At 35.1% G+C, this 27784-nt stretch overlaps 1 protein-coding gene across 1 annotated transcript in view; it reads left to right on the forward strand.

Moving 5' to 3' along the window:
* Positions 1-27784, forward strand: part of DPYD (dihydropyrimidine dehydrogenase) — a 1113082-nt gene that overhangs the window by 612856 nt on the left and 472442 nt on the right. Inside the window, exon 13 of the mRNA XM_036769110.1 lies at positions 1338-1553. Coding sequence (XP_036625005.1) covers positions 1338-1553 — 216 coding nt within the window. The remainder of the gene's footprint in view (positions 1-1337; positions 1554-27784) is intronic.

Consider the following 27784-nt stretch of genomic DNA (forward strand, 5'->3'; position numbering starts at 1 on the left):
ATATTATCAAAAATAAAATTTAAAAAATAAACCGATTTTTCATCTCACCATCCCTCTTTTTATCTTTGGGCATATTATCCTCCCTTTTGGATTATTCTTTCTCCCCACCCCTACTTCTGGGAACCCTTAGTTCCCTTAAGGCTCAACTCATGAGAAACCTTTCTTCTGATGATTCCAAGTGATCAATGTTCTCCTGAAATTACTTTGTACTTACATTGTATATATTTTGTATTTATTTATAGATATGTGTTCCCTCTGCCTAAGGTAGAATATAAATTTCTTGAGGGCAGGTATGTTTTATTTTAGTCTTTGTTTCTCTGGCACTTCATACAGTACCTAGGTTATAATAAATGCTTTATAAGTGCTTATTAAATAGAATTCAGCATTGGACTTAGAGTCAGGAAAAATGGAATTCAAGTCATACCTCTGACACAGACTCTGTAACTGATCTCTTTTAGTAGAAGGATTTCTCACACTGGAACTCCCACATCAATAAAATCATGAAGTCATTACTTATTCATTAACTTTGGCTGAAATACGTTGCAAACAGAGAGCCTGATATCATGAATAATTTTCTTTAGTAGGATGAAATAGGTGAATTCATCCTTTCAAGTGCCGTTTCAGGGTTTGCAAATGGTGAGTATGTGAACATCGGCCTTCTAACCTAGACAGGTGAACTCTCCTCGCCTAGATGAGTTGTGTGCCCTCATAAATTAGATTCTTTACCCTGGTTAACCATAATTCTGGGGTTGATTAACTTGTGGGCATCTGACCTACACATCTTTGAGATAATAAATTAAAAAAAATATTCCTACTATGTTACTGAAACATCAGAGAGGGAAGAGGGCGGGGCACAGGAGAGATGCAGAAAAGTTAAGTGAGTTTCCAAAGATCACACAAATCACAGAATTTCAGAAAATGTAATTTAAGGTTCTGTATCTCCTTTTTTCCCTTATTTCTTTGAGCATTAAAGATAGAGCAAATCAAGTTCAAATAGGCTGGGTTAATGGTACTGAGAGAGCATGAACTCTGATTTTCTCTGCCTTTATGTGTCAATCTCCCAATGATATCAAAAGCTAGGGTCTTTTTATTTGTTTGTTTCGTAGGTTTTATTTTTGTTAATAACTCGGCACATTACCACTTAACTTAGAGAAGTAGGATATGATGTTTGTTATTTATTAGACTGACATTTTTGTCAGTTTCTATCACTATAAGCACACCAATTTAATGTGTTCATTTAAATTTTGTGTTTTAATGTTGTTGATTAAATTAAGAAGAGATAATGGAAAAATCAGACAGCAAGATCGTTTATTGGTATTTGTGTTTGTTTTCTACAGTCACAATATGGAGCTTCAGTCTCTCCCAAACCTGAGCTTCCTCTTTTTTATACTCCCATTGATCTGGTGGATATTAGTGTAGAAATGGCTGGATTGAAGTTCCCGAATCCTTTTGGTCTTGCTAGTGCACCTCCAGCTACCAGTGCATCAATGATCAGACGAGCTTTTGAAGCGGGATGGGGCTTTGCTGTGACCAAAACTTTCTCTCTTGATAAGGTAAGAAAATATTTTTGAAGTTTTGTTAAAATGACTTGCTGGCCTGTCATGCCTTTTTAATCATGATATATAGACAGCATAATGGATAGACTACTATTTGTCTTCCCAAGTGAATTATAGTGCTTGTAGAATGTTTGAAAATCATCATCCTTTCTAATGCCCAGGCCCAGCCTTTGATTTGGCCCAGTGGCCATTATGCAGAAGTGGGAGGAGAATAGGAATTAGGTTAATCACCTAAAGTAAAAATATCTTAAAAAGTGAATTCCCAAGTGGTTGGCATGGAGCCAGAAGATCTCATTTCACTGCTATGGATCGTATAGTTCTCCTTCAAAGTGTAAATTCAATTCAGTTCAACCCAGCAACTATTTATCAAGCTCCTCCTATATACCAGAAATGTTTGGTAGATACTGGGCATGCCAGAGAGAAATAACATATAGTTAGTGTCCTGAAGAAGTTTATATTCTATTGGATTAGGACACACATTAGAATTTGGCATTAAAAAAGGCAGGAGCATTAATGGTTGGGCCATTTCTGGTAGAAATTCGTGCCAGAAAAAAAGAAAAAGAAAAATTCATCTGCGAAAGTCATGGATGCTGTGTCTGAGGAAGAAAGCATATGTTGTTGTTCTGTGTCCTTCGTCATTGTCATTAGGCATCAACATTAAGAAGATGTACTCAAAGGACCACATAACATAAGAAAAGATGTTTTGTGTCATAACAGATAAAACCCTGAGATTTAATTATGCCTCAGCAAAGTTTTTGGTTGTTGTTTTGTCCTTTCGGTTGTATCTGACTTTTCCTGACCCCACTTGGGGTTTTCTTGGCAAAGATATTGGAGTAGGTTGTCATTTCCTTCTTCAGCTCATTTTATAGATGAGGAACTAAGGCAAACACAGTTAAGTGATTTGCCCAGAGTCACACAGCTAGTAAGTATCTGAGGTCAGATTTGAACTCAGGAAGATTAGCCTTCCTTACGCCCCCCCACCTGGCACTCTATCCATTATGTTACCTAGCTGCTTGCCTTTGAAACAGGGATAATAATATCACCTGAATCACAGGGTTGTTGTGAGGATAAGACCTAATCCATGTAAAGTACTTTGTGAACCTTGAAGTGCTACCTGAATGTTTAGAATAATTATCATAATTACGACTACTGTTACTATCATCTTCACTCTTGCTCTTGGTCATCCAGCACACTTTACTTAGAGGCATTGGTGATCTGCGGAGAAGCAGTGCTCTGGGAGCGTATGGAGCTCTTTGAAGCTGTCTTGGATCTGTTCTCAAACTGTTGAGTGACCTTGGATGGAAAGGAATTAATAATTTTTTTTTAAAACATGCACTATGTGCCAATCACTGTGCTAAGCACTTTACAAATATTACATCATTTAATCCTCACAACAACCCCGTGAGGTAGGTGTTATTATCATCCCCATTTTACAGTTCAGTAACTGAGATAGACAAAAGTTGAGTGATTTGTACCTGGCTAGGAAGTTTCTAAGGCTGGATTTGAACTCAGGTATTCTTGACACCACACCTAGTGCTTTATCCACTTTATACCCACCTGGCTGTCTTTTGGGAAGGTCATATTTATCTGTTTCCTCATCTCTAAAATGGACTAATGACGGGATCTTAACCTCTGATCCATAAGCTTTTTTTTTGTTTTGATAATTGCATTTCAATATAATTGATTTCTTTTATGAGATTTCTTATTTTATTTTATGCATTTGAAAATATTGTTCTGAGAAGGGCTTCAAAGGTTTCGCCAGATCTGTCATATTATCTCTTCTCTCCTCTGATACCACAACCACCCTGGTGCAGGTCCTGGTCACCTCACTTCTACACTGTTCCCTACTGGTGGATTTGCCAGCCTTAAGGCTCTCCCTATGCCAATCCACCTTCTATTCGGCCTCTAAAGTGATTTTCCTAAAGCTCAGATCTGATCATGAAACCCTCAACCACCCAGCCCTCCACTTCTTCCCATTGTCTTCCTATGGCCTCAAATTCAAATGCTCTGTTTAACATCCAAAGCCCTTCATAACCTAGCCCCTTCCTACCTTTCTGGTCTTCTTAAACCTTATTCCCAATGCATACTCTTCAATCTAACAATATTAGCCTTCTGACTGTTCCATAAACAAGACACTCCATCTTTCAGCCCTTGGCATTTTATCTGGCTGGCTGGCATGCCCAGCATACTCTCCCTCCTCAGTTCTAACTACTGACTTTATTTCCATTAAGCCCCAAGTAAAATCTCATCTTTTACTGGAAGCCTTCCTCAACCTCTCAGTTCTAATGTCTTCATTCTGTTATTTCCTATTTTGAACACACACACAACACACACACATTAAGAACTGAGAATTTAGAAGTTAGAAGTGAGGATTCAGAATCCAGTGCAAGGAGGAGAAGTAAAAACTCTGAGACAACAGAGTACAGAGCAGAGAGTGGAGTAGAAACCAAGGAGCTTAGGAGATAAGAGAACTGAGTGGAGAGAAAACACAGAGAAGCAGATAGGATTCATGAGTGTTTATGGGGAGGCCCCAGTGGGAGGAAGGTTACAGGATGACTTGGTTCCTTGCTATAATACTGTGTTATAATTTCCTTGTTGCTACGTTGAGGTGGGCTTGCCGGTTTGGGGATATAATTGCTGCTATATCAAATTGGAGTTATTGGTGTTGGGATCTGGTCCTGTGGTGTCTAAATAAATGTCATACTTCCTCTGCCTTATATTTAGAGAGTTTTTCATACTTCGTGATTCTACACCATACAGGCCTGTTCATGGTCATCCTTAGGGTCATGAATCTTGACTTATTGATACAGCCTTGCATTTTATTTTTTTTAATTATAATTCAATTTTATTGATTTGCTCCCTTCTCTACCCCTTACCCTACCCATTGAGAAAGCAAGAAATACAAAACTAATTACAAATATGAAGTCATGCAAAGTTTTGCATTTAAGAAAAAGGAAGAGGGTAAAATGTTTCACTCTAAACTCTGAATCCATCAATTCTCCATCTGGAAATGGCTATCCCTTTTCATCATGAATCCTTTGGAATTGTGGTGGATCATTGTATTAATCAGTGTTGCTAAATCTTTCACAGTTGGTTATATTTACAACATTGATGTGAGTGGGTTCATTGTTCTCCTGGTTCTGCTCACTTCACTTTCATATAAGTCTTCCCAGTTTTGTCTGAAACCGTTCCCTTCATAATTTCTTGCAACATAATAATATTCCAATAGATTCATAGACATCAACTATGAAATGCCTATTGCTCAGTATCTCCTCTGGTTCCAGTTCTTTGTCACCACAGAAAGAGCTGCTATAAATATCTTTGTATTCATAGGTACTTATTCTTTTTCTTTGATCTCTTTGAGATAGATCTAGTAGCAGCATTACTATGTTAAGGAGTTGTGGTTGTTGTTTAGTCTTTCATTTGCATTCTACAATTTGAGACCCCATAGACTATACTTTCCTTGGGATTTTCTTGGCAAAGATACTAGAGTGGTTTGTCATTTTCTTCTTCAGTGCTTTAAGGCAAACAGAGGTTAAGTGACTTGCCCAGGGTCACACAGCTAGTAAGTGTCCGAGGTCACATTTGAATTCAGGTTTTCCCCAGCCCTCTATCCATTGAGTCATTTAGCTGCCTCCTAGGTAAAGGATAGGCACATTTTAATAGCTTTTTTGTTAACCTTGTATTTTTGTTTGCTTGTTTTGTTTTTACCAGGTCATCCTTCCTACTAGGAAGGAAAATAAACATTATAATTAAAGAAATCAGCATTAAATTATTCTCCTCCAATATAAAATTTTCCTTGCCTTAGATCATTATTATTCTTAAATATGACAGAATTTGTTTCTTTACACTTTTGGCCTCATACTGTCCCAAACAAGAGATTTCCAAGGATATCCCAAATAGGGCATTAAGGGTTACATAGATTTTTTTTTTGAATAGTGTCTTGGATTCAACAGAAAGTATATTATTTTTGGTGGGGATGGGAGGATTAAAATGTAAAGTATTATATATAAAGTATTGTATACAAATGACTTTATTCGTAACACCTGTCATACAACAAATTTAAAACTCAATTTAGCAAATACAGCAAGGTATAATTATTTTTTAAAAAAAGATACTTAGGGACAGAAAGATTTTCTTTTTTTACCTTAAATATGAATCACTATAGTTAGTAATAATTAATGTACTAAAATGTGTGAATCTAGTGACTTCTAGAAATGAAGATTGCCGCTTAGAGCAGCATTTTCCCTAGGCAAAGGAAATCAGAGAGAACAAATATGCCCCATTAAACACATTCTCTCCTTTTCTCCCCTCTTCCTAGGATCAATAGGCAGCACTATAATGACTCAAACATTTTGGCTGTCTTATTCTGACAGCTTTGCAAAGATGCTATGTGTAAAAGCAGTATAGAAATTACAGGGAAATCTAAAAAAGACCTCAAAAAAGTATAGGTAATCAGTGCATGACAAACTCTATTTGAAATAGGCTATTTTTAATTCACAGACATTTATAGGGAGCTACTAAAGACATTATCATAGGAAGGAGAAATATTTTCATTGAACAAAGAAAGGTTAACATTGAATGGAACATCTGTAAGTCAGCTCTAGATTAACATAATCAATGTACGGTGGTAACAAGTGTATGCTACTGCTATTTCTTTCAATACAATGTTTTTAAGAATAAAGTTGATCCAGCAATTGCATGAGGAATCTATGATTTCAGAGAATTAGCTGCTGGCCATAGATTTCATTATTCATTATTTTTAAAAATATAAACATTGCTACAGGGGTGCAAATGGAGAGATTGTAGCAGAAGTGTTTGCTTTGATTTTTGCCATTTCCTTTGCTTGTAAAAATTTAATTCTGATTAATCAGACACATCTGTCTTTACTCCGTTGGTGACATGCATTGATTTGTGATGCTGTCGCATTCAATAACCCAGAAGCAGTTGCCTTTATTAGGAGCAGCAGCAGAAATAAATGTGTAGGCTAACTTCTTTCTAACCCTCCAATTCTCTTTTAATCTCTCAATTCTGCTATCTCCATTGCTGGTTAAAAGGCAACGTTATGAAAAATGCAAATTGAATTTCAGCTCATAAAATGTAACACACAGAGGTTTTTAGGAAGTGACATTTGTCCACATTTTATAGTGAGCACAATGATGTCTTTGCGGAAAGAATAGTTTTAGCCCTCTGATAAAACAACTAAGTGATATTTTTTGAGGGGGGGGCAGTGCTGGTAGTGGTGGATGTCACTAACTACTTATAAAAAGAGTGTTTTTAGATGGTTCTATATCGTAGCATTTTCTGAACTAAAAAAAAATGTGGCTCATAAATCCGTTCATGGATATTCTAATAACGTTCTCATTAATGATTAAACCTGTTGTGAATTTCTAATTGTGTGACATAATCACAGTGCTGATGCCTCTTCTTTCTTATTCATGGAGTGTTGGAGTGCTCACCTAAATATTACAAACATAAACCTTTCCACTTTTATTAAAGATGTTTTGCTGTTGTTGTTTTACAAACGTACGTATTTGCATGACATTACAACATACTAATTTAGATTTAACTAGTTACAACTGATGCTGCCAAGTCAAGAAGCTACTTAAGATATATTAAAATTCAAAACCCTGACATTTAAAATTTGGGTGTTCTTAATATGACAAAGGTTATTCTATGGAGTTTTGTTATCATATGAAATATTAATATTTCACAATACAGTTTTGATGAAGTACAATTTGCCTAGCTTGCATATGATAAAGAAATTAAATGCTTGCCAAGGGAGTTCTGTAAGAATTAGAGCCCTGCCTGAACATCTGCTTGAAATTTTATTATCCTGTCCTACTGACAGCGTTGCTCCCTCGTTGTTTTTCAAGATTGACAGCTGAATATTGCACTGATTTCTGCAGCAAATATGTTTAGGTGAACTTTGTTTCTTTTTTCTTTCTTTCTTTTATTTTTGGAATCTGGAACACGCTTTTGATTTTCATCCTATATTTTTTTTATACTCTTGACATTTGTAGATTCCAGATTGAGGGCTAATACTCTGTAGCAATGATAGACCATTGACTTAGAGTGAAATGCCAGTTGATATCTCAGTAAACAGAAATATTATTATTCTTTATTGTGTGGTCTGTATAAAAGCTGTATGTGTTTTCTTTAGGGAGGCAAATGATCAGATTTTTAATGTCAAATATAAAAAGGACTGTGTTTGCCTTTGTGTTAAATAACATCAAAGATGACTTTTATTAACTACACTGTCAAAAAAAGTCTTTCAAAGGATTTCCTAAAATATCCAATTTTCTGTGTTGTGTAATGACTTTTAAGTCTTGCAAAAGAATCCAATTATTTCTAAAATAGAATGTATGTTTTGTTACATGGATATTATTATCAGAAAGTTGACCCTTAAATTTTGATAAATATGAAGATAACAGACCTACCAGTCAAACAAAGTCATGATAGGTTGTTGTATTCCTTTATTTAACTGCAAAATGGAAAGCATGTTTCATCACCTTAAAGAGAAAATTCTATTGACCCAAGTAATAATTTTATGCATAAGAACATTGGGGACAATGATTGATTCGTTGATGCATTCATTCTACATGCAGGATTCTGACTAGGGAATATATGGTTACCTGAGATTTGGTCTCTCCTTTCATGAATCTCATGATCTATTATATACCTTTACTTAAACCTGTGAATGTTCTCACAGCTGATTAAACTAGTCAAAAAGTCTTTTGCCATGACAAATTAGATCGTTACAACATGAAAAAATAAATTGTATTCCAAAAATCTATAGCTAATACATTTAATTTTTGCCATTTTTCCTTAGAAAATTTTAAAACTATTTTGCAATTCATAAACTTAATTATTAATGCTCAAGTACTTAATACATATGAACACATATAGACATGCATATTTATACATATAGATATAGATCTGTGTGTGTGTGTGTGTGTTCAAGGAAGCCCACCTGTCCTTTACTAGGGCAGTGAAGGGTAGAAGAAAAAAAGGGCAGTTGTCTGCATAGCTGCTGGTTTATTGAGGGCTTTATGTACCAGATATTGGAGAGGATTTCAAAATGTTAGCTAAGGAATCAGATGATCAATGCTGTGCATTACAAAATCTCATCTGACATCAGTTGGAGTGTCAGTGGGAGAGGAAAGTGTTTAGAGGTAGGGAAATGAGTTAAGTAATTGCAGCAATCCCAAGAATAGTATATCACAGCTCTAATCCATCTTCCACTCCATTGTTATACTGATCTCTCTAAAGTTCAGGTCTGACACTGTCACCTCTTTTCCTCCTCTTCCCCCAAGTAAACCTCAGTAGCTCCATACCCCCTTCTTCCTTTATTTGGTATTCAAAACCCTTCATGCTCCCCTCCCCTACCTTTCTGATCTTCTTACATTTTCTCTACACCTTACATACACCTGCCCCTACAAATTCTGAGATGCAGTGACACTGGCTTCCTTGATGTTCATCACATGAGAAACTCCATATCCCAACTAGTAGCCTCTTCATTGGCTGTCCCCAATACCTAAAACTTTTCCCCTCCTCATCTCTTGTTTCCTGGCTTCCTTAGCTTCCTTCAAATCCCAGCTAAATTCCCACTTTCTATGGAAAGCCTTTTAATTGTACTGCCTTCTTTGTTAACTATTTAAAATTTATCTTGTATATAGCTTATCTGCACATAGTTGTTTACAAATTGTGTGCATAACCACACCTGTGATTTCATTTATATAAGGACTACCTTTGAGGAAATTCCTTCTGCCAGAGCAGATCCAGAGATGCTCTACAAATCATATATTATCTTATAGATTTGCCTGAGGCACTAAGAGTTTAAATTGCCCAAGATTACAGAATTAAGAGGCATCACAGACAAGACTTGAACCCAGATCTTCCTGATTTCAAGGCTAGCTCTCTACTAAACTAGTTGAATTGAGGCAATTACAATAATAATAACAAATGGTGTATAAATAAGTATTTAGACAATACCTGCTGTGTCCCAGGCACTGTTAAATCTTTTATAAACACCTCATTTGATCATCGCAGAAACCCTGGTAGGTAGGTGCTGGTATTATCACCATTTTATGGTTGGGGAAACTGAGGCAGACAGGTTAAGGGACTTGCCCAAGATTGTACAGGTAGGAAGTGTTTGAGGCTAGATTTCAATTCGGGTCTTCTTGACTCCAGGCCCCAAGCTGTATTCACTGATCAACCTAGCATTGCCAATATGATTATTCCTATTTTACAATTGAGGAAAGGTAAGCTTAAGGAAGTTAAGGGACTTCAAACCCAGAACATTTAGCTCCAAGACAAGTGTACTTTCTGATGATTTATTTTTAATTGCACTGTCCAGAATTTTTAGGACCTGTAGGTTAATGCCTTAGGTTTTTCTACATTTAGGGGAATGGCATAAGAAAAGCATCATACAACCTATGGCCAGTGAAATCTGGTCAAACCATAGGTCACTGAAATTGCCAAGAATTTGATTTAAAATATTTCTTTTGCAATTTAATTTATAGCCTGTTGTAGACTAATCCATTTTCCAATATTCTTAAGCAAGCATTTGACTTATCCATTTTAGACAGTGATTTCACACTTGCTAATTGGTAGCACAGATACAATGTGAATAAAATAGACTTTTTAAATAATGCAAATCACCATGTGAAAGTTTGATCTAACCTAACTGAAAGATTAACCAGACCGGTAATGGAAAATATTCTTTATTCAGGTCCTACTTTTAATGACTAGTGTCAAGGGTTAATAGAAAATTTAAAGTTGTGGTTAATTAAAACAATTTTAAAAGTTCATTCCTGCCTCCCGAAAAGCACTTTTTTGTTTTCATTTATCTTATTCTTTGTAAGATTCAAAATTTTACAATTTGAATAATGACCCTTTCTATACTTGAGTAAAATAAGCTTATGCTTATTTTTTTTTAATTTAGCAGTTTCCTTCATTGTTTCCTACCATTTTTAACATAATGTTCATTGAAATTTGCACTAATGTCATGGTAACTTGGTTGAGTATATATGAGAAGTTCTTCATATAATGTCTTCATTTCTTAATCTTTGGCAGTAGGCTTTGGTGTATAAGTTGCAGTTTGTTATGAACCCTGAAAAGCAAGATGTCTGTATTTTCTGAAACAGTGCTTCATGTTGCTCTTAAGTTTATGAAGAAACCAATCACTTCTTTTGACTTTTGGAAGACAACCTGCGATCATCCTTGCATTTTGCTGCAACCTTTTGTATTATCTGGTTTTATTTATACTGATGATAAGATAAAATCCCTGAAATAATGTGTCAAAGATTACACAGTATGGGTTCTATCATTTAAGCTAATATGTTATGCTGTCTTTGAACAACAGGATTATTAATACCCGTTGCCATCCCTCAATCATATTAAATTAAAAAAAAAAGGTAGAAGGGGACCACAAAGTCCTGAGTCCCTTTAAAAAAAATGTCATAATTTGGCATAGTTGAAAGTCACATATGTATAAATGATAAGTGACTTAAAAAAACAAGCAAGAAAATTGTACTTGCACATATCAATTTCCTTTTTTATCATTTCTACTTCAGTCACTTTAATTGTGGTTATTATTTTTTTACAATTAGGTGATAAAGTGGGTAGATTGCTGGTCATTGAGTCAGGAAGACCTGAGTTCAAATCCAGCCTCAGGCATGTCTTAACTGTGTGACCATGGACAAGCCATTTAACCCCTTTCTGTCCCAGTTTCCTCAAGTGTAAAATGGGGATGATAACAGCACTTCCCTCCCAGGGTTGTTGTGAGGATCAAATAAGATAATATTTGTAAAGAACTTAGTACAGTACCCCGTACATAGTAGGCATTCAATAAATGCTTATTCCTTTCTCCTCATCTTTTTTTACTTTATTATGTTCTGCTGTGTGCACCTCCTTCCTCATCATTTCCTGTTTATTGTTTTATTTCATGTCTACCATAGAATACAGATTTATAAAATTAGGCGGCAGTGTAGAATTTATACAGTACGATTTCCTACCCATTTCTTATAATTCAAATTCACATCAAATGGTCAAAGAATTAATGAGATAATGATGTTCCCTCTGAATCACAAATGCATAAACTTCAACTTGGAAGGGATTTCAGAGGTCATTTAAATAATAATAGTAATAATAACCATCTCAGTGTCCGACCTATATTTCAGGTCATAGGCAGGGAAGCAAAGTAAGGGAATCCTAGCCAGTATGATGTACACCTGAGACTCTGTGTGTCCTGAGACCATAATGGTAGAATTGAAGGCCTGACAGGAACCCTGAGATACTGGCTAATTGGGCTCTGACAATTCCACTGTGGGTAGCATTCCAGGGAATGTGATGAAACTACTCCTATGAACCTAAGAAATAGGATGACATAATGTTGAGGGCTAGCCCTACTCAGAACTAAAGTTATGATCAGTTTGATGCAGATGACAGTATAGTAAGTGATGCTCCTTTATCTTCTGGTACCATGGGAAGGCACAATAAAATAGAACAAGTCAAAAATAGCAACACCCAATCTGCTGGAAATGCTTTAATACCAATGATGCTAATGACTAAAGCAAACAAACTTTGCCTGTGGAATAGAGTTAAAAAATGACTAATTTCATCATTTTCCAGTTCTGTTCCATAACAAAACTAGCCAAGGGGGCTTTGTACTGATTTGTGCCACTGCTACCCTCAGGAACAAGTGATAGAACAATGCATGGCCAGCTAGTGCTGGGCGATCATTTTTTTTAAGTCATCTTTAAATCTAGATTACACAAAATGGGAAGTGAAATTGAGGAACTATTAAATTCTGAACAGGTAAAAATTAAAGACAACGAAGTCATTAAAAACTTCAGAGAATTCAAGCCCAATAAACTCTATCAAATGGTGACAAAACCATTTTAATATATCAAATGATTTTGAAAATAAAATGGGCATTCTTAGACTGAAATTCCCAATAGACTTTTCTTTCTTTTTTTTGGCAACATAAAAAAATTAGCAGATAATTATATTTAAACAGAACAATTCAAAAAAGGTGGAAGCTATTACATACATCATGGAAAAAAATGCCTTCTCCAATAGTATTTGATAAAAATGTAAAACTATTTCAAGACCAATATTTTGAGATCAAGGAATATTCCTAAGGACAGGTAACAAACACCACTATGGTGGAAGCAACTTGAAAGAGCTGCTAAAGATTTGGGGATGAAAACTATATAAATAGCTAGCACATGAATAATAAAAACTGAATGTGATAGTGACTAATAAAAGGAAACAACAAAGAAATATGGATAGATAATCAAAAAACAAAAACATATTGAAAATTCTGGATTCCCTTAAGAAGCAATTGAAAGAAAAAAATTTAAAGGTATCAAAACACTGAGAACAAAGTGAACAATTCATTATTAATCAAATACATTGCTCTGTAGGTTTAAGAAATAAAGGAAACAGAGAAGAATGAGGATGTGGACAATTTCTGTTATTCTTTATGTCCAGACAAGAAGTTGAGGAAAAGAATCCAACACAGTGAAGTTGGATCAGATGAAAAGATGAAAGTTTCTGCCTGACATAACGCGATATGCATATATAATATAATACTGTTATACATATATAAAATAATGAAAAATAATTTTGTTAAGAGAGGTCACTGAAATTTGCTTTTCTGCAAAACTAGAAAGCAGCAGGACTAAATGAGATTCGTAATTATTTGCTCAAATGTTTCAGTGGCACATAAATTACTAGCAAGCTGCTTTATCACCTTCCACTTAGAGGTAAGCTTGATCCTTCCTCTCTTAACATAAGACATCAGATGCCTGTTACCAAAGGATGGTAATAACAATGACCTCTCCGAATATAAACTGATTTTATGTTTATAGTTTATGTACTTTATCCAAAGCATTCACAAACATCTACAATAATACTCCAAAGACTCATCTCAAATAAATTAGGTAAAGAGTAATAAAAATAGGATAGACATTTAAATGGCCTTATTTTGAGTCTATTCCCTAATTTTCTTTAGGTCCTAAGTAGTAGGCCATTACACATTTTCAAGGCTAGACTAAGATTTTTAAAATATCAAAGATGTCCCTTCCTTAATTAAAAACCCAAGAAAGGATGAGAACAGTATATCACCAAAAAATGTATAGAAGACACTTTTAAACCAGAAAAAGATTAGGATAACATGATGACAGGTTTTATTTTTTCCCCCAATCTATTTCATCTTCCAAGTGGTACTCATGGAATTTTAGCCTAATCCATTTTGTTATATCTGTATATTTAATGGTCATTTTATACAATGACCTATTTTTTCTTCTAATATTGTGTTTCTGAAATAATCAGTTCATTCACATGTATATATGTATGTGTATATATATATATGTGTGTGTATGTATATATGCACACATATATACACATATAAACATATATACATATGCATGTATGTATATATATGTACATACACATCAAAAATTATTTCCTATAGACATAAAAGATACTCTATTTTCCTATAACTACCCAAGAATTGAATATAGTCCTTTCATTATTCAAAATCCATTCCTAGTCCATACAAATAATAATGGGAATTTCAACCTGCATCTTTCCTAAGGTCTCCTCATGGTCAAAGTCAGTCCCAAGTCTTCATTAAGCCACTTGACAGGCAAAGAGCTTAATTTCCTCCAATGGTGATCAACTCTGAAGGCATTCTGGAAGATGTAGTATGTATCAGTCCCAACATAAACTAGATCAACATTATCAAGCAGATTTTACTCTAACTAGTACAAAAACCTTCCGTAGGATTTCTAATACTAGGTGATATTAATAATAATTAAAATACGGCACATTACATAGCCCTTTAAAGTTTACCAAGCACTTTAAATAGTATATGCAAATTATATATATGTATCTATATACACATGTGTACATATATGCATTTATATCTATATCATATACGTGTGTGGATAACGGTGGAAAGAGAATTGTCCCTACAGCCGAAGGACCTGAATTCAAATTATACTTCTGACACCACTTGTATAACTTGGCTAGTCACATAACCTCCTTTGGCCTCAGTTTACATATTTATAAGATGAAGAGATTGAATTTTAAAGTTCCTGTTAGCCCTAAATATACGATCTTGTGATCTCTTTTTATACTTACAACCACCATCTTCGGCAGGTGTCATTATTATCAATATTTATAGTTGAGAAACCAAGTGCCAAGAAGGCTAAGTGATTGCCCAGGATCACAGAGTTAATAAGTCTCAGACAAGATTCAAACTCAGATATTCATGATTCCAGATCCAGCCCTGTATTCACTATACTGCCTAGCTGCCTCAATGTGGCTCATCCCTAGAAAATATCCCTCAGGGAAACTGTGAGCCTACTTGGCCCTCTGTGGTCTTGGAAAAGATCCCTGAAACAATCCCAACTTTCCCAATGTGAGGTTAGAATTCAGGATGTGCTTGGCCAATCAAAGGACAACCAAATCTTCAAAGTCAATGTAAACATGGGAATGATTCCCTACTATATCTCTCTGGTGTTTGCTCATTAGTATGATGGTATTTCTTAAATGTTTGTATTTCCCTATTTTTTTTTTATTTTTTATATATTCACCATGCTACTTTTGTGTCTCCATAGAAAATAAATGAGGGTACAGGGGGAAAAATGGAGTCTGCATCAAGGATTCACAACTCTTGTTGTATCTTGGTCTATTTGGCCATCTGATGAAGCTTATGAATTCCTCAGCAGAATATTTTAAATGCAAAAAATATACTATTACAAAGGAAACATTGCATTCAATTACAAATAACAAAATATTTTAATAGGTTCATAGATAAAATATTAAGAACCTCTGTTCTATACCCATGCAAAGTGCTAGGGATGTATGAAACCTAAAAGAGGAAAGAATCCCAGAGGAGGGTGGGAGAAAAGATGGAAAAGTTTGGCTAATGTTAATGCAATACTCACTATGGAGAAATGCAGTTTTCTATTTACTATGCTGTATTATTTTAAAAGACTGGAAAATGAAGAAGATTAATCATTTTGTTGTGTTGAAGTCTGAAATTTCTGACTTAGAAGCCTTCCTTTTGTTAGATGTTTTTTATGAGTCTTGAATAAGTTCACATTCTTTACTGCTTTATTGTTTGAAGGAAAAAAGGATAAAATAGCGTTCTTCCTTAGAGCCACCGTCATCTAATTAATTAGCCATTGCCCATAAAATATGAAAATAAAAAAGTATCTTTAAAAAACAGCGAAAATACAATAGAGTATTAAATATTATTTCACATGTACAAACATACAGGGACATAAAGGGAAACATTCAAAGAGAATTTTCCCATGTTGCCATTAGCATTTGTTAATGTGAATATGCTCTGCAAATGAATACAGTGTACAACTCTATTTTCATTCCTGAATTTTTAGTCTCTTCATAGTACACTAAAAGATTCAGAGAAAGTGCTCACGACCCTAGTCTCTTCTACTATCAGCGCATGGGGGATTTGTGTATATAACTGCTATTAAGGTTAATGGGATTTAATCGGGTAAGTCTCCTACACACAGATCAGAAAATTTACTCAAATTACTTATAGGCATAGCTAATCATGAGACATTATTCACAGCCAATGTAATAGAAAGGGTTCCATGTTTAAGCATTAAGAAATGAAATATATTCAGAGCCTGACTCTCTAGCTGAGGCTTGAAAAAGTTAGTTTCTATGTCAGCAGCTGTCCTCCCAATGTTCCAGAAAGAAAGAAAGGAAAAAGAAGAAAAGGGAAGGGAAGGCAAGGGAAGAGAGAGAAAAAAGGAAGGAAAGAAGAAAGAGAAAGAAGGGAAGGAAGTAGAGAGAAAAGTAAAGGGAGGAAGGAAGGGAGGGAGGAAAGAAGTAGAGAAGGAAGGAGAAAGAAGGAAGGAAGGAAGGAAGGAAAGAAGGAAATCTAGTTGGTAAACAGTTCAGTGATTGGACAGGCTACCTATTGATTTTTCCTTTTGTTATGTAATATTATTCACTCCTCTATGCCCAGACCCATGTTGTACAGGGTTTGGAGGATGCTAGAAACGTGGCAGGGGTGGTGTACTGGAATGTGCAGAGAAGGGAAGGCTGTCACAGCAGTCAATAAGATCTGAGAGGTGTTGACTAATTGCCTGCTAATTACACAGTAAATTGTCTAATTAAGCTGATGGTTAATTAGAGTACGCTTGCACAGCAGTCTTGTGGAATTTGTGTCTGATGTCTGGGAAGCAGCTTGCGTAATTGGCAAACTGGTCAGGACTGGCAGAGAACAGGACTGGAAGCCTTGCTTATTGCCAGTGGATATCAGAACAAGGAGTGAATGAAAACAAAAGGGTTGTCATTGTATACCAAAGGTTTGGTTAGACTTCTATTGCTGTATTTGAAGCAAGCAATTAAGTAATCCATCAAGACCAAAGTGATACCACTAAAACTAGGCTTAATATATACTCTGAAATACTGTCTTTCTAAATATAAAATCCAGTGGATGATTGTATATGGTTCTCTTGTAGCAGTATTTTGTAATTCCTTCTTTTAAAATATGTTACTACCTGTTTGCCTACGAAAGATCACACTTGTTTTAATCTAATCTGTTTTAATCTAATAAAAGTATGGCAAACTGAATTTCAACATAACTTTTTGAAAACTATTCAATTAAGAAGTTTAAGATTGTTATTTAATTATTAAGTTGTGATTATAGTTCCACTAATATGAACAAAAGTGCATAGGGACTGAACCTGTGACTTCATTTGATGTGAGAAAATCTCACATGAAGAAACTCCCTCTACCAATGCAGGTCAATATGTCAGTACCTCCTTAGCAACTCTTAGTCTTAGAGACTTGCCTAGAGAATGGAGAGTATAAGTGACTTGCCCAAGGTCACACAGCATACATATGCCAAAGGTGAGACTTAAACCCAGGTCTTCCTAGCTTCTAGGCCATATCTCCACCCACTATGCCATCCTGCCTTGCTAAACTATTAAATACCAAATACATACATGCATACATACATATACATGTGTGTATATCTGTATTTATCTATCTATATGTGTATATATATATATAAATTTTAGAAAATACATTTCAAAGTTGGCCAACAAGTTGGAAAACTAGGAGAACTAACATTACCTTCACTCCTTATAACCCTTAAAATTCTCCAAAACAAGAGTCCGCTCAAGGGGTAAAAGGATTATACCGTTTTTCATAGCCCAGGACATGAAGGAACCTGATAAAGTAACAGCCTGATGAACCCACAGCGGAGAAGTCCAAGGTTAAGTCTCAAACGTACTCACTCTAAACCTGCTTCCCCACTAGCTTCCATACTCTTGTCAGGGACACACAGCCCAATACACAATTTGTGCCCTGGGATCTACTCAGAAATGTCTTTGCTGTTGCTGCATCCTTTGCCACAACACTGTGTTTTCCTTCAGCCCACTACTTTGTGGCAACAAACAGCAAACCTTACCTCTATTCCTTGTGGAAGAGTGTAAGTCTTGGGAAGTGGTAGCATGCTCTATTTAGGATGATAACATGTTACAGTCCCACTTAGCCAGAGACTTGAAAAACAGAGGAAATGGCTACAATGCTCTAGCATGTGCATAGAGTTGCATCAGGTCTGAATGCAAGGAAATTATGATCCATCTAGGGTCACTTTGGACCTCCTATAAGTCACATGGGACAGGCACTTGGGCTGGTAAAAAGTGAACTCACCAATGGGGGAGAAGGCTGTGAGTTTTGAGGCCCAGCCCTTTGAAATCTTTTATCAAAGGGGAAGGAGTCATACGATAAGCAATTGTGGTACATAAGGAAAAAAGACTGAAATTCCTAAATATTTCAGGAAGAAAAAAAAACACAATTTAAAACTTAGAGCATGAGCAGATAAATCAACAAGGAAGATAATCAAACATAAGAGAAGATGGATATCAAAGCACCCAAATGAATCCATATATCTATAAATACATATTTCAAGACAAAAGAAATTGAATGAATACATGATGAGACAAAGGACATTGTGGAATACCTAGGGAACATAAAATTGAAACAAGACATTTCCCAATAGTTTAGGAGAAAAAGAAAAAAATGTGTCAGAATTTATGTAATTTATGTAATTGGGAGAATAGGGGGAAAATTTTAATCTCCAGTGATGTGTCCCCGCAAAGAAACAAAAGGGAAAACAACAGATTGGGAATACAGACATAGTGAAGTGGAGGAAAATCTGGAAAAAGAGAAGCAAAATGCAATAACTTTAAAAGAACATATGATCTGTATAAAAACAAAAGATAATTATCTCCAAGACAGTATGTAGAGAGATAACTTAAAGACCATAACTTTCCCAGAAGACCACAAGAAGTGAAAAAAAAAATTTATAACTGGATACCATAATACAAGAAGCAATACAAGAAAGCTATCCGCACCTTCTGAACCCAGAAAACAAAGTGCCAATTGAAAGACTCTACAGACCACCTACAAAGAAAATACTATACTGCAATGTCCAAGACATGTACTAGTTCCAGCAAGAAACAACAAATTCTACAAGTGTCCAGGAAAAAGACCTTTATATTATAAAGGAAATGAAATTTTAATAACACAAGGATATTCTTCATCAATGGTAAGATGAAGAAAGAATTTGAATAATGCAAAAATGCTTAATATGTAATTGAAAATGACTGGCGAAAATCTTAAATAAAGCTAAATTCCAACAATAAAAATAACATCAAGGAAACTGTTTTGCAAAAACTCTAGACAACAGAGACATAAGAAAGATGAATAAACACAGCTTCAAGGAAGAAAAATCATCCCATCTCCAGAAACTATTACAAGAAAAAAGACGAAAGAAAAGACACCTATGGGGTTAAAACAAAAATAACAACAGAGGGCCTATTAAGAGATTTCTTTGTAAAAGTAGGTAAGGAAATAAAGATGAAAACAGAATTTAAACAAAAGTGATGGTGGAGGGACTGATATAAAACACAATGGACTCAGTCTCACAATTCCTCTCCAGCACTTGAAATTGTGTGTGTGTGTGTGTGTGTGTGTGTGTGTGTGTGTGTGTACACATATGTATATGTAGATACATACACTGCAAAATGAGAGGATGAATCAAGAGGTAGAAGATAAGAAGGTGTTATGGTAATTAGGGTGGGACTTTTTTTTACTGTTTTCTCCTTTGGTGGGGATAATCAAGGGCCTTTGATAAGTCTTGCCTTTCAAATGTACTGGCCAGCAAAGTGAACTCTTTTTTTTTTTTTTGTCCCTTTTGGAGTGCTTTTCAGCACTAAGGAATCTTTGATTGAATTGGGAGTCTATGATGACCTGGTTACTCTAGGGAAGACCTAGTTCACAAGAGTTGCAGTCCAATGGTTGTGCTGCCCTTTGACACTGAGACTTGTATATAAGATCAGAGGTTAGGGTTTTGCTTTTGGGGGCACACTCATTGGAAGAGTGTTGGTGATGAGACTCTGGGTAGCAGAAGGAGCCTCCCCCACCGCCCCAGCTTTGAAAACCCAGATGTTGGTGCTTCTCTGGTAGCTATGTATTGTGATTTGGTTAGACAGAAATGTTGATCTGTTTATATTGTCTCTGTAATTTCTGTTTGTATTTGCTCTGAAGTTCAGGGTGCTGATTTTCCCTCTGAACTAAGTGAATGATATATGTATGTTTGATTAAAGTGAGATTGTAAACCCCTTAAAGTTGCTCTCCTTAGAAAAGCAGATCAAAGAGTCTGTGCTAGCAGCCCTCCTTTGTGCTCCATGGCAGCTGAAAGCAACATTGTTGTTACAGAAGGCAATGTTCTATTTACCATAATCACAGCAATGGCAAATAACGAAGGGGAAATCATAAAGGTGGAACATTCATGGGTGTTAAACATTGCACATGTTTTCAGATTTTTTCAATTTATGGATTGGTTGAGCTGATTTTTTTTCCTTTCTAAAAGATAACCATTTTCATATGGGTTGGTTTTCTGAGAAGAGGAGCAGAAGGATACTTGACATAACCGTGGTGATGTGAGAAAAAGAAAATAACCCCCCAAAATTCATAATTTGTTTAAATGGGAGGAAAATAGCCTTAGTGATTTCTTAGGAAGAAGAAAAGCTATGACAGAATGATTCAGGTGGGAAAGAAAGGGATTAAAAAGGAGGAAGTAAAAAGAGACTATCTCTAGCCTTCACTTAAGAACATTCCCATATGTTCACTCCAAACCTGGTCAAGGCCATAACTTCCTGGATTCCTTTTGTATCTTGCCCCTCCATTCATCTGCTTGGTATGTGTTATCTTCCTCATTAGAATATAAGTTCCTTGAGGGCAGGGATTGTCTTTCTTTTGCTTCCATTGGTATTCACAGCACTTAGCACAGTGCCCAGTAGATCTTAAGCACTTAAATGCTCTATCTCCCTATCTATCTGCCAATCATTTACTTATCTATGTACCCACCTATCCTTACAATGGGTACAATCTTTAGGAGATTGGTGCTCTGAAAGACCAGTATACCTGAAGGAATTTTGTTCTTCCAAATATAGCATTCTGACCCTAGGGAGAGAGTGTCAGAGTTTCTGTGGAACCCTGGTATCCAGAAGAGTGGGAGAACATGGACCCAGAGATAAGACTTCATGATAAATGGGGAGGGAGGGAAGAAGATCATGGGGAGAGTGGCAGGTAAAAATATAACACAAGATCAAGGACATGGTAATATTTCTACCTTGAAGTAACACTTCTGTATTCTCTGTCTCTCTGTAGGATTGATGGATTGAGCAAGATGTACAAGACAATACCATAGAAATTCTTTAAAAGACATTACTAAAATAAGTACTTTACAAGCTTTAGTTTCATGAGAAAGGCACTAAAAAAAGATTAAACAATTATAGGACCTGGAATTAGAATAATTTTAAATAGACAAAAAGATAAAAGAACAAAGTAAAGGAATATTTCCTTTTCAGAAAATGAAAACAAAAACTAAAAAGAATTTAAAGAGAAGGAAAAGAAGGGAATTTAATTAGTTACTTAGCTGGGATGGGAAAAAAGATGGTACAGATTAGATATTAGATAAAAATATGAGAGAAAAAGGAATTGATTGGTTGAGTAAAACTCCAGGAAGTGGTGACAAAGAGTGGAAGAAAGTCGATGGGAATGGGATTGCCTTAGAGTAGATCAAATAAAAATAAATGAAGAGATAAAGTATTGTCTTTAAGGAAGAAAAAGGAAAAAAGATCCTAATTCAAGGAAAAAAGCAATAATAGAGACAAATGAAGGGAAATATAAACCAAACTTTCATAATTTTAAGTGCAAATAAATTGAACAATCCAATAAAATTAAAGAGAGTGACAGAATGGATAAAAGCAAAATCCCACAATATGTTGCTTGCAAGAAACATATGTAAAAGCAAAGACCTACACAGAATAAAAAATGTAGAAATGGATAACTTACTGGGCACCAAGTGAATCTAAACAAGCATGAGTTGCAATCATGCTATCAGACAAGTAAAAGAAAATTAAAATATAGAGAAAAACAAGGAAAAGAGTGATAGACAACCAGCCAACAACATTGTTCATTTTGTATGCTTCAAATGCCTTAGCATGAATTATAAGACGACATAGACTAACAAAATAACTGTAATAAATGTCCCTCTCTCAGTTTTTTATAAACCTATCAGACAGACAAATGAAGAAGAAAATACAGAATTGAACAAACCGCTGGAAACACTAGAGCTAAAAGATGTATGACATCTTCTAAATGGAATTGCCAAAGAAAGTACACATTTCTAAGCACCATGTGGGAATTCTATAAAAATTGACTATGCATTAGTGCACAATTTATTAAAAATAAATTTCGAAAAGCAGAAATAGTAAACACATCTATTATAGGTACAATGCAGTGAAAATAGTGATAAATTCTGGGAGAACAGACAAGAGACATTAGATCCAAATGAAGATTTAATAGTAAAAATCTAAATAATGAGTGGGTCAAAAAAATTGCAGAAACAATAATTATGAAGAAAATGATAATGTTGAAATGATATATTGAAATTTCTAGTGTAGTCCTCAGGTAAAAGTTATATCCTAAAACATACATTAACACAATAGAAAAAAAGATTGTTCAACTGAATTTTCGCTTTTTAAAAGGTTGGAAAGTAAGCAAATAAACTAACCTGAAATAACCATAACAAAAGGAAATTTAGTCATTAATGATATTTTATTTATATTAATTTGCTCTCTTCATGCATTCGGCATAATCATATTGAGGACCTACTATGTACAAGGCATAAATATTTGTTATTGTCATTGAATAGGAAAGTAGAGGCATAGAATAATGAGATTCTATACCAGGAATCAAGGAGAACTGGTTTCAAATCCTGCCTATTTTACTTTTACTAGTGGAATGACTCTGAACCTTAACCCCTTAACCCTTAACTCTGAATCCTTAACCTCTCCAAGGTTCAATTTCTTCTTCTGTAAAATGAGAATGGTAATACTTATAGTAACTGTTTTGCAGGATTGTTGAGAGACCCTAATTAGAATGTATCGAATAATTTGTAAACGTTAAAGCATCATTTAAATGGAGGTGGTAGTAGTAGCAACAGCAATGGCAGCAATATTTCTGTCTGGACCTATAAGCACATCGATGTAGGGAACTTGGAGTGTGGATATCGCCTTCGCTAATGCAGATCAATAACTTGTTTGTACCTTACAGTCACAACCTGGGGCACTCAGAAGTTCAGGAATTTCTCCATGGTCAGACAAACACTATATGTATGTCACAGGCAAAACTTCAACCGCAGTCTTCCTTACTCCCAGGTCAAACTAGCATCTCCTACACTAAGCTGTCTGTCATCATCATGTGTCTTGCTTTAAATAATGTAATTTGATCTACTTTGACTGCTTATTAAAAACCATAGCATTCAAATGGTAGGTCTTTCAGTGTTAGAGCTAAGGAGCCTTAACTGATCTTTCTACTGGTAATAGATTGACCGTAAACAGAGTTTTGAAATTTCACCATTTATCTTCAAATATAATCAGTGGGAAAACATAGTCTCTCTAAAGTGGAGTAGAATATATACAAATATATCTTTTTGTAGAAGAGTGGAGCTGAATGTCAACGTTAATCTCCATTACCATTTTGCCACCCTGGTCTGAACACTTTGGGGAAGCATTTGAAGACATACTTAGTGAATAGTATATTAGATTGCCATCAAAATGGAAGGGCCATCTTGTGCATACTGAAGACATTGGTTGACTTACACTTTTGTGATGATCAGAGATCTAAGAAATTTCAAGTAGTTCAAAGCCAAATAGTCAAAGAAAAATGAGACACTTCATTCAAATTATACTATGCAAGAACCATAACTTCCGGTTGTTTGTCATCTGGAATAAATAAGAAATAGATGGAGACAGACAGACAGACTGGCATGGGTGGATCACAGAGAAACATATATTCTAAACTCTAGGAATGACTATATAGTATCAATATCAGAAATATATCAAGAAATAAAGAAAAATATTTATCTCAAACCTGAAGATTTGATGTATTTTTGTGACATATGTATATATGTATGTGTGTGTATGTGTATATATATTTATATACATATACATAGGTACATATATATAACTGTAGATATAAAGATAGATATTAAATACAAAATATAAATGCAATTGATTTAAACAACGAACAAAAATTCACTTATATTACATTTAGAAAGCTTCATAACTGTTAGGTCTCTTACTTCTTGGTAGGAGAATTATGAAAGATAGAGGAAAAGTGAATTTACCAAAGGAATACAACATTACACATTGAAATTGCTTATTTAAAACTATATTCCCTCTGGGGAAAAATGAGATAGAGGTCAGTATCTCCAACCACATTCTATGTTTTAATTCATGAATCTTTTCAGTATATTCTTTATGGAGATCTCATAAAATCTCTATTTATTGTCAATGGTAAAAACCTTTGCATAAAAGAAACATCAGAGAGATTTGCCTATCATTGTAACTTGTTTTTCCCCCAGAAGTATAGGGGGAAAAATGTAACCTTAAAGAAAAATCCCTCCTTTGTGTTTACATGGCCATGCAAATGTCAAAGTGCCTTCTGTTAAGTGCAAACCTAGATTTCCATCAATTTAAGGCATTCATGGAAGTAAATGCTATATTTAAGTTCAAAGGATGTCATTTATCACTCTTGCATGTTTTCATTTGAGTAGAACTTCATGAAAATTTTTTTCTTCCCAGCTGAATCATATATATATATATATACATATATATATATAATGTATTAATGATTTTTTTTCATAATCCCTATGAATTTAACAGTTAAAGCTCCAATTTTAAAATAGTACAGAAATGAAAGATTTGTCGCTCCTAGCGATCAACTAAACTTCAATTAAGGCATAATTTTACCATCTAGAATTGTGAGAACATGGAACTACACAAAAGAAGAACCTGGCCTAACAATGGATAATTATTAATATATCATTGTTGACAACTAGGAAAAGTAATTGGCTGTAAAAAGCTGTGATTCCCCCTTCTTTATACTTGCCCCAGAAACTGCTGCCATCAGGGACAGTTTGACCCAGTTCTAGTGAAGGCATTGTCTAATCAGAAAGTCTAAAGATAGAGTTGAGGACAGTGACAAGCCTTCCAAAGAAAGGCCAATAGATCCTGATACCAAGCCATCAGAATCATAGGTCATAGGCTGCCCTTTAATAAAAAGTATTTCCTCTCAGGGTTTTGTTTGGTTTAGTGGTTGAAAAAAGATGGTAAATGCTTTCATTCCCGTTTTCTACATGCTATCCTATGTCAGGATAACAGGTCACGTCTGAGAGGATTTTTGAAATCAGTAGCAAAGATGAGTCCTAAAAAAATGTCTAGTCCATGACTTAACATCCTTGTCTGCTATATCCCTACCTGGAATTTTTGCTTATTACCTTAACAATTTATTGGATACATTGTATTTACTTTTCTTCTTGAGAAACATGGGTAAAAACAGTTGCTTCTTTTTAGTTTTCTACCTCGATATTTAAAAAAATCACTATACTCTCAACTCATTTCTGACTACACACATACGTATACCAAATGTGTGTATGTGTAGAATTATGTTTGTATATGTGTGTATATGTTCATGTATGCATGTGTGTACATGTGTGTACATATGTGTATGCATGCATGTGTGTGTGTGTATATATATGTATGTATGTATTATATATGACTAAGTCCCTCACCTGGAGCATGACTCTTTTGGGTAGCTAGGTGGATAGAGTGCTGGGCCTGAAAGTCGGTCATCTTCCTGAGTTCAGATGTGGCCTTAGACACTTAACTAGCTGTGTGACCTTGGGCAATTCACTTAATTCTGCCTCAATTTCCTCATCTGTAAAATGAGCTGGAGAAGAAAATGCCAAACCATCACAGTTTCTTCAGATGGGGGTCACAAAAAGTCAGATATGACTGAAACGACTGAACAACAACAAAGCTCCAAGTGGTCAGTGATACTTCTTTTCCCTTCTGTTTCAAAACCTGCCACCCTATGTCAATAAAACTTAAAGCCCTTCAACTCTTCAACTTCTTGGAAAAGTTCAAAATTCTCTCTAGCATCATTAAACCCCTTGCTATTCTGTTATTTTTAATTGAATTGCCTTTCTCTATTTTTTGAAGAATACTTCATTCTCTGCAACCATTCTCTCCAAAACAATTTGGAAATATGCCCCCCAAATTACTAAACTGTGTCTACATTTTGATCCAACAATGCCATGACTATAGTTATACCTCCAAAAAGAACAAGGGAAAGAAGAAAATGGTCCACATGTGCAAAAATATTTATAGCAACTCTTTGTATTAACCCCAAACTGGAAACTAAGGTAATACCCACCTATTGGGTCATAACAAAACAAATCATGGCGTATGAACATAATGGGGTATAGTTCTACCACATGGACAAAATGGACGGTTTCAGAGGAATTCACGATAACCTCTATAAGTTGATACATTGCAAAGTGAGCAGAGCTAGGAGTGCAATTTATATAATGACAAGATTATAAAGAAAAATAATTTTGAAAGACTTTAGAAGCCTGATCACTGCCGTGTTAAACCATGAGGCCAGAGGACTGAAGATGAAACACGCAACCCTCTTCTTGCTAGAGAGGTGATAGACTTAAGATGCAGAATGAGGCAAAATATTTAAACTTGTCCAATACAAGAATTTATTTTGCGTGACTATGCATGTATGTTGTGATAATTTACTTTTTTGTTTTGTTTGTTTGCAAAGAGGGAAAGCTGTGGAAGGGACGCGTAACAAAGACTTGTTTTACATATATGTGTGAGTACATATGTGTAATGATATACCTGCAATACCAATATAATAACACACACGTACATATAATGAATGGTGTTATTGTACGTATGTTGATATTTTTATATATATATATATATATATATATATATTTAGATTACTTAATTCTTCCTGATAATGTGCATGGTAGAGAGGCACTTATTAAGTAAAAGAAAATGATAATTGCTCTTGAGCTTCAAATTACTTTCAAAATAAGGAAACAATCAACGCGCAGTTTTTGTTAAGCACCTTCTGTGGGCCAAGGACCTTGCTACGCACTTTAAACACATTACCTCATTTCATCTTCCTAACAACCCTGTCAGATAGATGCTACTAGTAGCCACATTTTGCAGTGGAAAAAACTGAGACAGAGATAAGGAGTCTCTTTTTTTTATTATTTCCTTTTGCCCTCCCAGCAACACTGGGAGGTGGCTGTTATTATTATCAACAGTTTACAGAAGAAGAACCTAAAGCAGACAGAGGTTAAGTGTCTTACCCAGTGAAACTTGACTCTCACTCTGAGTCAGGGCCTGAGCTCAAGTATTCCTGATTCCAGGTCCTGAGCTCTATCTACTTTGCCTTCTAGCTGCCTAGCTCCTTTTTTTTTTTTTAAGGTTTTACTTCTTTATTGAGAAACACATTTTCTAGACCCTGTAAAATGGGATAATTCAAATGAGGCCAATTCTGTTACTGTTGGAAAAGCTTTTTTTAGAAGAGAAAAAAAATAAATTGAATTAAATTGAAGATTAACAGGGTCCAGGCCAAACACAAGAAACCTGAAAATTCTGACCACTGAAAAACTTTTAGATTGGCAAGAATTGACCTTTCAAAGAGAGGTTAAGTGACTTGCCCAGAGTCACATAGCTAGTACGTGACTGTGGCTAGATTTGAACTCAGGTCTTCCTGATGGTATTCTC

This window comes from Trichosurus vulpecula, chromosome 7, assembly GCF_011100635.1.
Source record: "Trichosurus vulpecula isolate mTriVul1 chromosome 7, mTriVul1.pri, whole genome shotgun sequence".
Taxonomy (NCBI): Eukaryota; Metazoa; Chordata; class Mammalia; order Diprotodontia; family Phalangeridae; genus Trichosurus; species Trichosurus vulpecula.